General features: G+C 39.7%; 1 protein-coding gene across 12 annotated transcripts in view; it reads left to right on the forward strand.

The window, feature by feature from the left end:
• Nucleotides 1-17,631, forward strand: part of LOC103544232 (ectonucleotide pyrophosphatase/phosphodiesterase family member 3-like) — a 112,718-nt gene that overhangs the window by 85,833 nt on the left and 9,254 nt on the right. For 8 of the 12 annotated variants that reach the window (XR_011522117.1, XR_011522120.1, XM_070557165.1 and 5 more), the window contains 7 exons: nt 1,077-1,143; nt 3,011-3,098; nt 4,414-4,592; nt 7,001-7,052; nt 8,151-8,305; nt 14,573-14,708; nt 17,239-17,316. Coding sequence is in view for 6 of the 12 variants with exons in the window: in XM_070557165.1 (XP_070413266.1) it covers nt 1,077-1,143; nt 3,011-3,098; nt 4,414-4,592; nt 7,001-7,052; nt 8,151-8,305; nt 14,573-14,708; nt 17,239-17,316 (755 nt within the window). In the remaining 6 variants the exon portion in view is untranslated. Of the gene's footprint in view, nt 1-1,076; nt 1,144-3,010; nt 3,099-4,413; nt 4,593-7,000; nt 7,053-8,150; nt 8,306-14,572; nt 14,709-16,356; nt 16,449-17,238; nt 17,317-17,631 lie in introns of all 12 variants that reach the window. The other 4 variants (XR_011522118.1, XR_011522119.1, XR_011522121.1 and 1 more) reach the window with 2 other exon arrangements.

The raw sequence follows: 17,631 nt of genomic DNA on the forward strand, positions 1-17,631 counted from the left end.
AGCCTCTCCTGCCTTCCCTCTGCCCAGCAGAGTTGAGTGTGGCTTGCTCAGTGTTGTGATTCATTTTTATTTAACCTGAGTAGGAGTCAGTTATGAATTTTTTTAAAAGGTGATTTTTTAAGACACTAAAATTAAGTCCTGTTTTCAGTTAAGCCTACAATATAAAGACAAACGAAAACATTGTGTGTGTGTGTGTGTGTGTGTGTGTGTGTGTGTGCCTTGCCCTGGGGCGTGGGAGGTGGGGAGTGGGGAAGCAAATGAGAGGAATCTTTCAAGGCCAACTTTTGGAAACAGGAGTCGTTTTATCCCCTTAAAGACCTAATTTGAACCAATATAACATTGTTCCTTTAAAAAAAGTCTAGGTTCATCTATTGCTATTTTGCTTTCATATGAAAACTAACTAAAAACTGCTGATACTCTTCAATTCAAAGATTAAAACATAAAAAGTAGGCAAAGACAAATTAATCAAATTTGAAAAATTGTTCAAGTCATAGAGCAACAGCCTGTGGAAGACAATCCCAAAAGTTAAAAATAACCTCTGACTTTAGGGAATATACTGGCTGCCCCTCACCAAGTGTTATATTAACTTGCCCTGGGTGTTCTTTGTTCGTGCTTTGATGTTCTTTCACTAGACTTCTCCGCTGTAAAATAGGAGTCAATATTTTTCCCAGTTCCAAAGATTTATTTCTAAAGTCCTGAAATGCTTCAAGTGACATATTAATCAAATTCTTTGTAATCACGCAGACAGTTATGTGTAAAGGGGCAGGTGAGCTTGAAGCCAAATTCTTTCTTAAAATCTCTCCCTCTGCTGTCATCTTTTTGTCGCTGTCTATGAGTCAAAGGCTTTGAATTCTATGTACAGATCTTGGAATTCTCCTTCCGTCTCCCCTGCCATTCTGCTTGGTCCCTGTGGTTATGAATTTGAGCATGAAAATAACTATATTCATGCTGTTGTTCACAGAAAAATTTACTTATGTGAAAGCAGAAGCTACATAAAAATCCGTTAAAGCTCAGTCATATCATAAGGTGTCATATCAATATACTGATCACAGTGTAATACTATTATTTCTTTATAGGAGTAAAGATTTTTCATACTGTGGAGGAGGCACCCATGGTTATGACAATAAGTTTAAGAGCATGGAGGTAACTTACTGCTTTTTTTTTTTTTTAACGAGTATTTATTGAGCACTTACTTTGTGATGGGCAATGTTCAGGACTCTTGAATACATCTGTGAAGGGAACAGATAAAGATCCCTGCCCTCATGTGGTGTTCATTCTAACAAGGGGATATGGGTAACTGGCGTAATAAAGGAATATATTATTTGCTATGTTAGGGATAAGTGCTATGGGAAATAAAGAGAAAGTAAAGCAGAGTAGGTGGAGACTGGGGGTGTTACAGGTGCCATGAAGACAGTATGAAATTTTGAATAAGGTGGAGACGGAGAGATTCATTGAGATGCCATTTGAGCAGAGACTTGAAGAAGGTGAAGGAAGAACTTTTCAAATACTCAGGGCAAATGTCTCAGGCAGAAGAAACAGCCAGTGCAAAGGCCCAGGGGTGAGTGTCTGCTGTGTCGGGGAGAGCCCTTATAGCTATGGGAGGATGGTAGCTTGTGACTGGCGCTGATGGAGGGGAAGGGTGAGATGCAGCTGGACATGTTGAGTTCCTAATATGTGTTAGACGTGCACGTCGGGATGTTACACAGGCAATTAAGAGAGAGTCTACCTGGAGATCCGAAATTGTGTTTGAGGCGTATAAAACATTTAAAAGATATGCACCTAAATAAGATGCTCAGGGACTGAATGTAAGGGAGAGGAGGACAAGTACAGAGCCCTAAGCATTTCTCTTAGAAGAGGTGGGGAGAAACAGAATTCCCAGCACAGAGACCTAGAAGTCGAGCCAGGGAGGCAGGAAGGAAACCAGCAGCCTCTGTGCCGGGGAAGCCCAGGAATGCGCTCTCTGGAGGAGTCCAGGAGTGAAGGGCAGCCGTGTCCCCCAGAGGTGGAGTTCATGACTCTACACTACATACATACACACACACTATACACACCACACACACCCCCCACACATAGGCATACACTACACACGCACCCCACGTATACACACAGCCCTGTCCCTTTCCCAATAGCAAAAAATGTTAGGCTCTTTTGAATGTACTGCCTCCTAACATTGTCATGAGGAGTTATACCTCTTTGGAAATATTTGAAAAATCTCTGCAGACAGAGCACTTCTCTCTTAATTAGGGTGCTATTTGATAATTAAGTTAATTACTGCAAGAAAAACCTACATCTCCAATTCTTTGCTGGCTATCTTGGGAAAAAAATATATGTGTATAAAAATACACATGTAAAATAAAAAATATATATGTGTATATCCCTGTTACCAGAAAAGAATTGCTTATTTATGTTTGATGGTTTTCTTCTAGTTGTTTACAGTCTAAAACAACTAGATCTGTTATAAAGAATATGATTGTTAACATTAATTAATTAATATAAATAAAAATATTTAGGTCTCTTCATCCTAAAAGTAAAGGGGAGATACGTCTGAAAAATCAGTGGGTTTATAGAAGTTGTGCAAAAATTTAATGCTTAGAAACTTCCACATTTTTTGCCATGTGTTAACATATTTGAGCAATGATATGAATGGAATATAAAAAGAATACGAGATGTTATGTGACAAATTGCTAATTTCTGTTGCCCAGCTGTGGTAGAACTGTGCTGACGTGGCTTGTCCACTGTTGCTTGTAGTCTCCTAGCCTGTTGACATCTGATGTGCTGTGGACGCAGGTAGAGAGAGAAGGGAACACAGGGTGGATTATATTTGATTGAGATTGTGCAACATCACAGCTGGAAATGGTGTAGAAATCATTTCAGATCGGAACAGAAATCCTTACAGAAGCCTAAGCTGCAAATGGGAGAGCTGGTCTATACCAAGGAAAATTGTGTCTCTTCCACCATCTGTTTCTGAGTTTAGATGGCATCTAGTAATAGTAGGACTGTTTCCACCTAGGCTATCTTTCTGGCACATGGACCCAGTTTTAAAGAGAAGACTGAAATTGAACCGTTCGAAAATATTGAACTCTATAACCTAATATGTGGTAAGTATGTCCGTATAAACACAACGGCGAAATGTGGATAGAGTTTTAAAATATATATTTTGAAATTGGTGGTACATTGAAGCCCAAAGGTGGATGCTCTGCACTGAGAAGACGGAAAGTAGAAAAGATGAGGAAGAAATGTTTATTCTTCAGAATTATTCAGCTATAGGAATGAAGTCTTTTTGTCCTTCTAGGAACAATAAACATTAGATCTCAGGAGACCAGCTTTTCTATTAGTTACTATATGAAAATTTAATTTAATAAAACAGCTAAAGAAAATTAGACTTCCAACTTTTCAAAGCAGGAAAAACACACTGAAAAACACAAGTATTTTCTTGTAATTACAGAGAGAAAGCTTCTGGAATAACAGGATGGTAAGAAAGTCCTATTTGGAGAGACACTTGTTACCACACTCAGTCTTAACAAATCTTAAAGAATTCGAGTTTTGGGGCATCTCACCTGCCCTTTCTGCCTCGTGCCTGCCTCAGACCGCTGTGTTAACAAGTTGTTGATGTCAGCAAGGCAGGGGGCGCGTTGCATTTTCACCTTTGGCCAAAGGACTCTGGACAAAGTATGCTCACGGTTGTCGCTCTTAATCCTGTCCTGGCCTGTGGTGATTGAATGTGACTTGGAGACCAAACAGCGTCATTTAAAAGTCACGTGTTGTCGCCTTAAGAGCTTCAGTTCTCGGTGCCCAAGGCTGAGTGTGTGGTCAGGCTGCTGGCCCTGTGGGAAGAGGCTTAGAAGGAACCAGATACGATTCCGGGTCTAGGAGAGACCTACTGGGCAGTGCTCAGCAGGAGCCACTAAACGCCCATGTCTGTGAAACATTTGCAAGTTTTGTTTTTATAGAAAAACATTAGAAAAAGTTCTCTACATATTAAGCAAAATTCACTAGTTTAATTTTTAAATAGTATCTGTCCTTAGAGAATTTTCATAGAATTAAGTAAAAATACTGCAAGTAAGATTGTAAATTATTTAACTTCTTTCAGTTTGTTTTTACTAAAAGGATAGCTTTTATGCTAGAAAACCATGATATGTTTAAGGAACAAAGGGATGATTTAAACAATGATGTTTTTCTCTGGAGGAACAGAAACGCTTCCTAAAAGTTCCTGCAACTGGTCCTGTTCTCCAGAAAGGCTGGGTGATGGGAACCCGGGGGAAGAAAGTTAGTAAACTGAACGGCATGTGCGGGACGCGACTGCATTGCCGCAGAATTTATTGAAGGAAGTGAACAGGGGCCTTGTTTTTTCTCCCGTCTTCCAGAGATGTTGTTGCCTTCCAACTTAAAACTACTCTGAATTTCTTAAAACAGATCTTCTACACATTGAACCAGCACCAAACAATGGTACCCATGGCAGTTTAAACCATCTTCTGAAGGTGCCTTTTTATGAGCCATCCCATGAAGAGGAAGTGTCAAAGTTCTCTGTTTGTGGCTTTACTGTTCCGTTGCCCACAGATGCTCTAGACTGTTCGTGCCCTGAGCTACAAAGGGTAAGTAATGGGCTGGCCTAGTGGCCTAGTGGTTAAGTTCACCACACTCTGCTTCAACAGCCTGGGTTCAGTTCCCAAGCACAGACCTATACCACTTGTCAGCAGCCATGCTGTGGTGGCATCCCATATACAAAATAGAGGAAGATTGGCACAGATGTTAGCTCAGGGCGAATCTTCCTCAGCAAAAAACAACAACAACAAAACCCCTACATAATAAGTTCATGTATCCATACGAATGAAAAGGGGCAAGCTAAATCTATAACCAGGGTAGCTGACAACCAGGTTTGTGTTCTAGCTCGGATATTTACTAAGTAATGTATGTGGTTTCTCTGAACCTTATCTGGAAATGAGAAATACAGTATAGGTTTAAGTATGTGAATGTGCTTTGTAAACTGGAAAGCACTATTTGGAAGTTGTTTATTCCCTTATAAGCTGACTGTCCTTAACCATTCAAAATGGTAGAATCTTGGAGCCCTTTGGTTTCCCTCAGGAACCATCGCTGTTACAGCTGAAGAATCAGATGGTCAAGCTTGGTTGTTTGTAGCAAATACCCTTGGCTGCGTGGCTGCAGGATTGTGGTCTAGCTCAGACACACCCCCTAGGGTCTATGCCCTGGAGTCTACCCAGCGAGAAACCCAGCCTCCAGAGCGGGAGGGCCTCTTTGGGGAGCAGTGAAGAGTCCCGTCAGGCATGCGTGGAGTCTGGCTGACAGGCAGTCAGCATTGGGAAAGCCTTTTTAGTGGGTCAGGTGCCTGGCTGAGTTCAGGGGCAGGACTTCAGATCCCAGAAGACTCAGCACAGTGAGGTTCCAGCACTGCAAGGGCCCCCCGAAAGGCCTGGAGTCAGAACAGGAGCTGTGAGAGCAAGGACCAAGCCCACCTGTGAGAACTGGAGCCCCTGGATGGGGCTGGAATTGCAGAAAGGACTTGAAGCCCTGTCGTCAGGAGTCCATCAAGCAAAAACCGATGTCAAGGTGCATTTGATGCCAAGTTCAAACTAAACAGAGCTAAATAAAACCTCTGCCTCAGGTCGAGAATTATTCCTCAGAGCCAGGAGTCAGCAAAACTCCACATTCTCTGTCCTCAGAATACCACTGCACCTCATAAATAAATAAACGTGTAAATAAATAACCAACCAAAGATGCTTTGAGGAACAAAAGTCCAGTCAAACTTCCCAAAGAAAATCAAATCCACAGCAAAGATCAGAGGTGGGGGGTGTGGGTTTCCTACCTACTGCTTCCAATAACCTCAGTGGAACCACCATTTGAAGTAACAATAATAAACATTAAAGGTGGGTGTTGCATTCCCCATCTTAGAGATAAAGGGGGCTTAGAGAAGTTAGGTAAATTGTCCAAGGTCATAGAAGCTTGGTTTCCCTGACTGCAAACCGCAAGTTCTTCTCTATGAAGAATGCCCTTTGCTTTTCAAGGTGTGATCCCAGGATCAGCATCTGCACCACTTGCAAGCTGGCGGGAGATCCAGAATCTCAGCCCCACTGAGCTTAGGCTCCCTGAGTCAGAATCTTCATTTCAACACGCTGCAAGGGAGTTGTGTGTGTGTTAGAGCTTGAGAAGCCCTGGGGTGTTGTCACACCAACTTAGTAGTAGATTCCAGCTGTAGTAAGCATGCTCGGCCTCATTATTAATCTCCTCTTTGCAAACTCTCACAAAAAGAAAGTATTCCTGGGAGTAGTAGTTTCTTTATATTTCTAAGTGGCGGAATTGGAATTTAAACTGAAGCAAGTCTGGTTTCTTTGTTCAGTAGTAAACATTCATGTGATTACTGCAGAAATAATCTTGATCACTATCAATGCAAATAATCCATCACCAATCTGTAAATCAAAGTTGGGGTGAGTTTATTATGAGCCAACTCTCAGGACCATATAGCCCAGGGGAGTCCTTTCACAAAGGAAGGGAGCGCTCCAAAGAAGTAGATTGTACAGAGTTAAATACCATTAAAGAGCACACATCACATATGACAGCAATGTCCCTTTTACGGTAGTCATGAGATTGCTTTGCTGGCACAGCAATTCAGTGAACAGAGCAAGTCGGTGGTTTCAAGGTAGATGGTCACAAGGTGAGTGCAGCAGGTCAGCAATTAATCCTTCGTTTAGGGAGAGGTGCTTATCCTTAAGGAAATGCTGATGTGGGCAAAGTTATATCCTTATCTTTAAGGGCATTGTTATTGTCTTTGGGACTTAGTAAATATTTAAAACAGATGTACAATGCACGCTCAACAGGTCACGTCAGGCCCTTTTGGAAAAACAAGTTCAGGCCAAATTAGTTTTAACCCAAATGGCTTCCTCATATACTCCACTATATCCTATTGTTTGTCATCTATTTATCATCACCTTTTAAAACATATGTCACATATGTTTTGCTTTCTCCCCTCTCCCACATTGTCTTGCAGGATACTTCGCTAGAATACGTGAATCAAATGCTAAATCTCACTCAAGATGAAAGTAAGTCAATAGAAAACATAAGTCTTTAATGTTTAGACCTAACAAGACACAGCCTTTTTGGAATTCTTCAAAATAAGCTCACAGGGGCTTTGAACATAAAGATTTTATTGCTAATGTACAGGAGGACAAAAACCCCCAGATCTAATAACAATAGCAAGCATGGGGTAGTTGCAATGGTTCCAAGAACATAACAAATTTCTTGAAATGGTCACGTCTCATCCTCAGTCCCCTACTCCCTTTCTGAGATGTGAAGAGATCAAACTGCCTGGGTTTGAAGCCTACCTCTGCTGCTCTCTGGCTGGGTAAACTGGCCCAAATCACTTAACCTCTCTGTGCCTGTCTCCTCATCTATAATAATGGTACCCACCTCATGTAGTTGTGAAGATTAAAAGAGTTAATCCGTGGAAAGAATTTAGAACAGGGCCTGTCCTGTAGCAATGTTATTATTACCTGTTATCTTTTAAGTATTCTTGTATTAGACTCACTAGGCCTGTTTCATCATTTATAAAATGGGGACACCTCCTTTATAGAGTTGTTATGAAGATTAGAGGAGTTAATGTGCGTGTGCACTTTGAGTAGCGCCTGGCTCCCAGTAGGAGTTCAGTAAATGTGTTGGTTGTTTGATACGCTTCTTATGATCTGCTGAGTGTTATTCCATGGCATGAATACACTGCAGGTTTTTAAACTATCAATAATTGGTGGATTTTTAGGTTATAGGAGCAGACAATTAAAAATAAGTAAATACATTAGGACTTACTTTTTGTAAAATTGCAGTATCTTCCCTATGACAGTTATTACTGTAGGTCATCTTTGTTATAACATATATTCTTTAGATTTGGGGGTTTTATCTCTTCACTTATGTCCTGTGAGCTGTTAGCTGCTTGGCTAAATTACTTATTGAAGCCTTAGTTTTGCAATCTGTATAATGGAATAATAACACCTAGCTCATAGGGTTGTAAGAAATAAAAGAGATTAAGTATGTAAAATATTTATCAGAGTGCCTGGCACAAAATATGCCATCAGAGAATGACAGGTATTATGCATAGAAGCGTTTGCTAATTTTACAAACATTTTTATTTTATGTTATTTTTATTTTAGTAACAGCAACAGAGAAACTAAATTTGCCATTTGGGAGGCCCAGGGTTATGCAAAAGAACAAGGAACACTGTCTCCTTTATCATAGGGAATACATCAGTGGATTTGGAAAAGACATCAGGATGCCCCTTTGGAGCTCATACACAGTTCCCAATCCGGTAAGTTCCTGTGTCCATTGATCCATGTAGTTCTCTAATATTCTAAGAGTTGAATTTCGATTTTCAGTAGAGCTCCCAAAGGAGCTCACTGGCCTGTGGCTTGTACAACAATGTCCCTGGTATTGCTTAAAGGTATTTAAAGGTGGTCTGGGGGTGCAAAAGAGGAACACATTGTGTTTTGCCTGGAGGAGAAATTAGAAAGTGTTTTCAGTCCAACTGTCCAACTGGTAAGATAGATAGAAAAGAAGATTTCAAAGAGAAGCAATAGGAAGTACACACTATTCATTTGGTATATCCTAAGTATATGGTGGGTGCACCTAGAAAGTGATGGTAAATAGATTATAAAGGGCTTTGTATTTATTTGAATATTTAACAGATACTTTCCTATCTGCTGTGTACTGTAGTAGGCACAAAGGACACACTGTGAATGAGAGCTACCTCTTCCCTGAAGGCTCTAGCTCTCTAATCAGTCAGGCCAGACTTACATGCACAGGTGTGCTACATCACAGATCTCTCCAGACTGAGGGTGGAACCCAATTGTTTAAATCCTTTTCCCTCTTCACTATCTGGCAAACTTCTTTTCCATAAATGATGCTGGGACATTTGGCTACCATAAGAAAGAAAATATTGGATCCCTATCTCACACCATATACAAAATTAAATTGCTGGTGAATTTATAGATATAAATGTGAACAGCAAATGCATATTTTCTTTTGTGTATATCTTTATGACCTTAGGATAGAGAAGGATTTCTTAGGACACAAGAACAACAAGAAAAATACAGAGGAAATTGAATAATTTGACTATATTAGCATTAATGTGTGACAAAAAGACGAAAGTTATGGATGGGACAATATACTTGCATTGCACATAAGAAACAAATTATCAGTATCCAGAATAGTAGTTAGGATCCAGAATAGCTAATACGTTCCTACTAAGAAACGAGAGAATGATAAGCATCTTAGTTAATAAATAGGCAAAGGATATGAGCCAAGCAATTGAACTTCATTAGCAACCTGGGAAACGTAAATTAAAGCAAAAATCCAAGTCTGCTCAATGTCACTCCAAATACTCCTTCAGGGCAGGAATAGTTTTGTTTAATGTGTCCCCAGCACAGTAGAGTCGCCCAGTAGATGCCTCCTCAATGACTGCATTGGATGAATAAATCTCCACCATTATTTTTAAAGACTTAAAGACAAAGCAGAACTTTCAACCAGAAGGGTAAATAAATAGTCAAGAAGCTGATTTTGTAGAGAAAACCCTAGTATTTTAGATCCAAAGATTCTGACGACAAACCTCAACCTGTTACTGTTCTTCCTCAGGGTACAGATGTTCCTCTTTTTGTGGAAAGGAAGTGATTGGCTGTATCCAGATTATTTACTCTTGTTCCAGTTCAAGATTTCTGGAGAAAAATAAGCACATTTTCCCACTCCCAGTTAAAGCTTTGTGTTCTGAAAGCCGACTCTGCTGCTGACAATGGTTTAATCGTGCTCAGTGGCGGGGGAGCACTACTTTTGTTTCCCAACGTGGGCAAAAATTTTAGTTACCTGAGTTCATATGTATGGTTAATGGCAGCATCACTTTCTTAATATGTGCCGTGTTCAGTTGTTTATGATTTTCTTCAACCTACTGTGAAACATACTATGAAACAACTATATGAAGTCGTCTATTCCTTAAAATAATTTCTATTTGTTTTTGTTTTTGAGAGGGGCAGTCTATGCAAGGCCAGTCTTACTATTCAGTTCTCTATTTTGAGAAGTCCAGGGACCAGGCATTGCATGAAATTAAGGGAAATGTTTATATTTTTAGTACTTTCTTCTGCTGTGTTGCACTTCCGAATTTACATGAGGTTTAGGGGAAATCAAAGGCAGAGAGATTTTAAGTGGGCTCAACTAGGAGTTTAGTACAATTCTTTTTTGTTACTGTTTTAAAACTAGCTTCTTTGTTACCAAAAGTTCCTCTGCTTTTACTGATCCCACAGAACTGCTTGTGTATTTCTCCCTCCCTGTGACAGGATGGAATTCTAGCAATTTTCTGCTTTCTAATTCAGAAATTACTCTGTTAGTATGTTGTGGTTCAAGAAAATTACATACAAGGATGTTTTGAGATTCACATAAAAATGTTGTAAATCAGCTCTGTGTTTGAAAAATCAGACTTTAAATAAGCACTCTGGAGCATGGGCCCACTTGGCTTGCGCCTTTAAGTTTTGTGGAGCTTTTGTTTTTCTGTGGTTTTGGTGGGTTTTTGAATTTTTGTTTTTGTTGTTATTATCTCAGAAGAGTTCTGGGGAGGTAGTTGTGATTTGAAATCATGGTCCTACAACAACTGTTTTGAAACCATTAAGGTTGATCAGACTGTAGATGGGTCTTTTGTTCCGGGCCTACTCAGTAGGAAGATGTGAACTGCTGAAATGAAAACAAGTGAAAAGCTGAAAATAAGAGTAAAAATTACAAGTATCATTTAGAATATACATTTCAGAAATTTCATATGAAATCAAAGGGCTTTCTGAGAGAAGAAGATCCTATGTACTTTGAACATGTCTGCCTCTCTCTGTCTATATATGCTTATGTCTCCCATATTGCTGAATTTTTAAAATGCCTTTTTTGTTTCTAAGGCTTGTTAGCTCTGATATCATAAATTACAACCAATCATGTTTTGTGAGTCTTTAAAAACTAGAGATGTTGTTAGGTATTGCAAAAATTTTTTTTAACTGTAAGAAATATTTTTCCCTGTAGAAAAAATCACAGGACCGGAAAAATAATTAAAAATCTATGAAGTTATTATGCTTGCCATAAGGCAAGATTGTAACTATCCAATCTGCAAATACTTAGGTTTTAGCTTTTACATTCAGCCTACAGGATAGAGAGTCTTTAACTTCCATGGAATAATTCTGTCTCCTAGTTTGTTTTATCCCCATGCCAGACTAGAAGTGAAACCACCTTGCTTTCCTGTCCACGCTCATCATCTACTTCTCGTGAAGAATTTTAGGAGTGAGGGAATTCAGATTTTATCTGAGAACCTGAGTTCTATTTATCATTTTCCTGACTTTCTATCCCTGGCTTAAAAACCTGTAAGGAACTCTGGAAAGATGGCAGGATTCAAGCTGTTTATATGTGTGTGTCGGTGGGCAGGGGGTTCCAATGCCTTCTCTCAAGAGCCCAGGACTCAGAAGTGATGTGACCACATCTCCCTCCACTTCTAGAGGACCGCCTATTGCGTAATCTCACCTTTATAAAAGGAGGCCTTGTCCTGTCTTTCCTAGTCCTGCTGCACTTGTATTTGAGGGTTTAAGTTTGGTGTGTAAGAAACGAGATTTTCAATTAGGAGAAAATGTGTAAATTTTTTTAATACTTTCTGGCTAGTGCCATCCTGGTCCATTGCCCCCAACCCAAAGTCTATCCCACTTTGAGAAAATAGTCAACATTTTGCCCAACTAAATTGTTTGAGTGCAACTTCCACAGCTGCAGTCTCATAAAATTTACAATAAACTTCCCTCCTTAACATTTTCCTGGTTTTAACTATTGAATACAGACATGTCGTTTTCCTTACATTATGGAAAATGCATCTATGGCTACATTTCTTCAAGTAAAACTCACTAAACATGTGAAGTTCTCGAGTAAAATGGTAAAGATGAGTGGTAGAGAACATCAGCTCACATATTCTGGATGTCTGTGGGGGCTGACTCAGTCAGCAATCGATATTCTTGGTTCTCCCATTTTGCAACATCTGTATGTGCCCTTTATGCCAAGTGAAGAAACCTGGTCATTCAGAACTCTTGCTATGATGTGCTTTTGAAAGAATCTAAACCGATGTTTTTAACTTTCCAACGTCTGCCACCAGGAGAGTGAAATAAATGGTGAGATGTGGCTCTATTGTAAATATCTTCCTATTTCTTGGTTCACTTCTTATTTTGTTGGACGGATACCACTCGGGAGCTTCCTGAGACAGAAAGAGGGGAAGATACATTTTTGAGACTTTGTGTATCTCAAAAGAGTCTTATTCAATATATGCTTAATTGATGATTTAGCTTTAGAATTTTAGAAAGAATTTTTCTTCAGAATTAATAGGAATTAATAGCACATTAGACTACCTGGACTGATCCTCTAATATTTTTGTATATTCCTTACTTTCTTCCATCTCTTGTCATAATTCCACTTTTTCAGAGTGGAATCTGCAACTTCATATTATAGATCGTACTGAATATTTTATTTCTGCTATTATATTTTTAAATCCCAAGAGCTCTTTCTGTTATCTCTTTCCTTTTCTATGCTTTCTGTTCTTTCTATACGGATGCCATATGTACTCTTTTCTCCCTGAGGAGCGAGTTTTTCTGCTCTCTGCATTGTCTCTCTTTCTTCTTGGTTCTCCCCCTGCCCTGAAAATGTCTGGTGGTCCTTGGCAGCTGGCTCATATTTTAAGGGTGAGGAACATGGCTGGGGCTTGCCAGCTGATAGGCTTCACTGTAGGTTGATCAGGACGAGAGCCAGCCATTTTGTTGGGGACTCCCAATTGTAAGTATCTAATTTTCCTTTCAAGGCTACTTTGTTTTCCAAAGAAAGGAAACTTCTAATCTGACCCAGCATATAAGATTGGCAGGCTACATGGGGGCAATGAGACTGGGGGAAATCTTACCATTCGGCATATAGATTTTTATTTAATCTCGTTACTTTCAATATGGCACACCTGCTCTCTGGATGTCTTGTGTCCTTTAGTCTGATCATCCCTCTGGTTCAGCCTCTCCAGTGAGTAAATATTCTGTCTAGCTTCTTGTACAGATTTTCAACCTATACTTTTCTTTCCAGCCCTACATACATCCCCTGTCTTTAGGAAACTCCAATTTCTACCCTTGAGGTTCTGCGGTAGGAATCAGCTTCTTTGTGTTTTCCCTAACCATAGGCTCTTTGTTGTCAGTGTTTACTGGTCTCTGAAGTCAGGCTACAATAATAAACAAAATCTTTATCTGATTTCCAGCTTATGAAAAATTTGAGAAGTATCTTCATCATTACTGTCTTTTTAAATGGGCTTTTAGAAGGGAGCAGAGGTAAATGTGTTCTGTCAAGTTGGGAAATCTACTCAACTTCTGTATAGCGTTTTCCACCTGGAGTGTTGCAGTGTGTTAGGGGCACATTATCTGGTTGGCTTTCCCCAGACTTCCCTCATCTTCATCTCCTGCCTGCTCTATACCTTCTCATGGTGTTCTCCTGCCTATGAATGTAGTACACGGTGTATTCTGCCTTTTCCCTTGTGAATTGATCTTGTACATTTTATTTTCTTATATTTTGCCCAGCGTTATTGAGATGGAATTCACATATAACACTGTAAGTTTAAGGTGTACAATGTGATTTGATACATGCATATAGTTTTAAATGATCACCACATACGTTTTAGGCTCGAAGCTAATTTTTGCTTTTAGTACAATGCAGTGAATAGAGGAAGGACATCCTAATTTAATTTAATCTTCTTTTTTATAAGTTATAAAAATAATTTGTGAAGAAGTATATATATTATGGGCTGTAGAGGGCATAAAAATCAAAATCTCGGAAAAAATGAAATGGATAGCGAAATGTTTACTTATTTATGATTATATGTTAGTCAAAATTATGACAACTATGTAATACTGTATTACCTTAAATTCTTGAATTAGGCAGCACAATTATAGGATGGCTGGTAGAGAATAAATTATTGTATTAGTCTTTAAATGGAGCTACAAAGAAAATTATTAAAAAATATATTCTTCTACTTCATGATGAATGAAGCATAGCTACATATTTATTTAAATCCCCAAATAAGTAAGTTTTGACAACGAGAGCTTTTCTTTGAATTAATTCTGGGTTGATTATAAGTTCTTGCCAACTGAAGAATAATGTCCTTAGTTCATATATGTATTTTTTAAATAAACTGTTATTTTCCATTTTTATTGAAATACAACATATGTCCCCAGCTAAAAAATCGATCCTGAAAAGGATTTTGGTTTTTAGCAGTAGCTCCCATTATTCTTTTGCTCTCAGTTGAGGTTTCATTCTGCAAATATTCCTTTCCAAGGTGTATTTGATTTGCCCTCCCTGTGTCCCTAACCAGAAGGGAACCACAGAAGAAAACATTGCTGAAGACGTCCATTTACATTGCTTGCATAGACCTGATTCACTAAGAAAATAAGAAAAGGTTAAGTGAAAAACATTCTAGGGAAGTTACAAACCATATAAGGTGATGGGTGAGCCATGCTGTGGGCGTTATTTTCTCTTTTTTTCCTTTTCTCTCTTTCGACAGGGAGACACATCGCCTCTTCCTCCCACTGTCCCAGACTGTCTGCGGGCTGATGTCAGGGTTGCTCCTTCTGAGAGCCAAAAATGTTCCTTCTATTTAGCAGACAAGAATATCACCCACGGCTTCCTCTATCCTCCTGGTTGGTATAACTCTTTTTGAGAGCAGCAGCTTAGAAAGCCCTTATCAGCTGGCTGTGGGCATGTGCCTTAAACATACGCTCCCCCCTCCCCCAAACTACCTGCTCTGGCTGAAGGAGCTGCCTGGAGGCCTCCAGGGGTTGTGGGCGGACCCGAAGCAGAGTGACAGCTATCATGAGACTGATACCACCTGCAGTAGGAACCACAGGGCAGCTCCAATCGGCCCAGATGTTCAGAGGGTTTGGCAGGTTTAAGTTTAATTTTAAAACTGAAGATTCTTTGGGGAGGGACACAAACGTCTAACAAAACAGTTCTTCTGGCTACTGCCCAAGCTCAGGGCTGTGCGGAGAATGCAGCTGTGAGAGAGCTCAGGCAAGAATTCAGGCCTCTTATGGCATAGGCTCAACAATTTTAAACTGTGGATTAAGTAGCTGAATGAACTTTAAGTTCATTTGAAAAAGCGTCTCTCCCTCTTGGGAACATGGGAAAGCCGGGGTTATTTTTCTAAAACTCAAATCTCTTCCCTGTTCAGCAGGAAATGTCATTTTCATTAACTCACCCGTGAGATTGTCGGCACTTTCAGCTTCTGGGAATGGGTTTACTCCTGATAATTGACTTCATTTTCTGGAAGCCAGGACCAAAGAGGTCCTTTAGACATTTATAGCTTAGAGATTGTGAGATTTATAATGGGAAAAAAGAAAGGCTTAACAAAGACAAGTAGCACAGCAATTTAAGCCCCTAACATGGAATTAGGACAAATAAACTGATATATCTTATTAAAATACATAGAGACAATTAGAACTACCAAACTTGTGCAAACCCTGGGATAAACGTAAATAGTTGCAACATTTTATTAATGAAATTGTTTAAACTGGCATATAAAATTGTGTCTGTTAAGCCATAAGATATTGGTTGATATATAAATGTTTGCCTCATCAAGGAAATGAAATTAATAACTAAGCAGCTTATCTAAAAAAATATTAAGGCGAAAATGAAACTCCCTTCTAGCTTTCCACTGTAAATTGTTGGTTAGAAATTCCATTATAAGCTGATGGTTATTTTTCTCTGAAAGGAGGTACTGTTATGCTGATTGTGGTCCCAACTTTCCATTTAAAGAGTAGAAAAGGCTTGTAGGGGATCTGAGGACAGTGAACAGCATGTGAAACCTTAAGGGAAAAAACACCAGCAACTTGTTCGTCCTTGCCTTCTGGTGCCCACCCCTTGGCCTTTCACTTGTCTTCGCTAAGATACCCAAGTGCAGTTTAAATATAAAAGGTATTATAATATGCATTTTTAGGCTTGCAGCTTTTAAATCCTCACCCTATTTCTGTGAGAGGGACGCCGTGAGACAGATGGAGCCCAAGTGACAGAGCACATTGCTCGGGGGTTCAGCTGGTAGGCGGTGGAGCTGGGGTTCCAATCTGGGCAGTCTGCGTCCAGAGCACGCGCCCAGCCCTCACTCTGCTGGACGGCACCTCCACAAGTCCTCAGAGCCAGTCATTTGCGGTGTCATCAGTCAGCAGTCTTCATTGGGTTAAAACTCACTTTCTTAAGAAAATTGTATTTTGGAAGAGCGATTTGTAATCGCATTATTATTCTGTGCACATTCAACTGCTGTGTGTTCATGTTGATGTTATGTTTGTTTCCTAGGGCTGCTGTAACAAATTGCCACCAAGTTGGTGGCTTGTAACAACAGAAATGTATTCTCTCAGAGTTCTGGAGGCCAGAAGTCTGAAATCCAGGTGTCGGCAGGGCCCCGCCCCTTTGACTGAGAGATTCCGGAGAAGAATCGTTCTTTTTTTTTAAAGATTGGCACTGGAGCTAACAACTGTTGCCAATCTTCTTCCTTTTTTTTTTTTCCTGCTTTATCTTCCCAAACCCCCCGTACATGGTTGTATATCTTAGTTGCAGGTCTTTCTAGTTGTGGGATGTGGGACACTGCCTCAACGTGGCCTGAGGAACAGTGCCATATCTGCGTCCAGGATCTGAACCCTGGGCTGACTCAGCGGAGCGCGAGAACTTAACCACTCAGCCACGGAACCAGCCCCTAGAATCCTTCTTTACCTCTTCCAGCTTCTGGGACTCCAGGCGTCTCTTGGCTTGTGTGGTTGCGTCGCTCCAGTCTCTGCCTCAGTCTTCACATGCTTCTCCCTGGGTCTCTCCTCTTCTCAGCCCTCACTCTCCTTATGAGGGCGCCAGTGGTTGGATTAGAGCCCACGTTAAATCCAGGATAACCTCATCTCGAGACCCTTACCTTAATCACATCTGCACAGACCCTATTTCCCACTTTCCCCCTCATGGGTACAGGGGTCAGGACTTGGACACATCTTTTTGAGGGTCTCCATTCAACCCACTGCAGGTATCAAATGTGTGGAACTGCCTGCATTACTGATGACCTCGACTGACGGGAGAGTGCTTAGTATCTTGGTGTTTTGACTGCTAATAAATTGACAGTAGTAGTAATTTGCCCATTATGTAATATGTTATATTTTCTCTTATAGCTAGATTTAATAAATTTCACTTGTTTTGCAGCGAACAACAGAACTTCTGAGAGTCAATATGATGCTTTAATTACAAGTAATTTGGTTCCTATGTATGAAGAATTCAAAAGTAAGTATATATTTAGATTATTAATTTAAAAATACCTACGTGACTCTATGAACTTACAAACTAAACAGATCTTTTATTGCAATTTGTTTCTGATATTGAGTCATTTTGTTCTAATGTTTTAAATATAGAAACAGGAAGAATCTCCGACATAATTCTTTTCATATGAATTTTTATAATTTGTTTTTAACCCTAATTTAACTGTAAAGAGCTATTCACAAAACAAAGTTTTATGGACACTCATCATAAGTGTCTATATGATGATGAGTGTTTTTCCCTAGAGTCATAACTAATAAGGCAGTGTGTGTTTTCTGGCAT

Source organism: Equus przewalskii, chromosome 9 (assembly GCF_037783145.1).
Source record: "Equus przewalskii isolate Varuska chromosome 9, EquPr2, whole genome shotgun sequence".
In the NCBI taxonomy this organism is placed as follows: domain Eukaryota; kingdom Metazoa; phylum Chordata; class Mammalia; order Perissodactyla; family Equidae; genus Equus; species Equus przewalskii.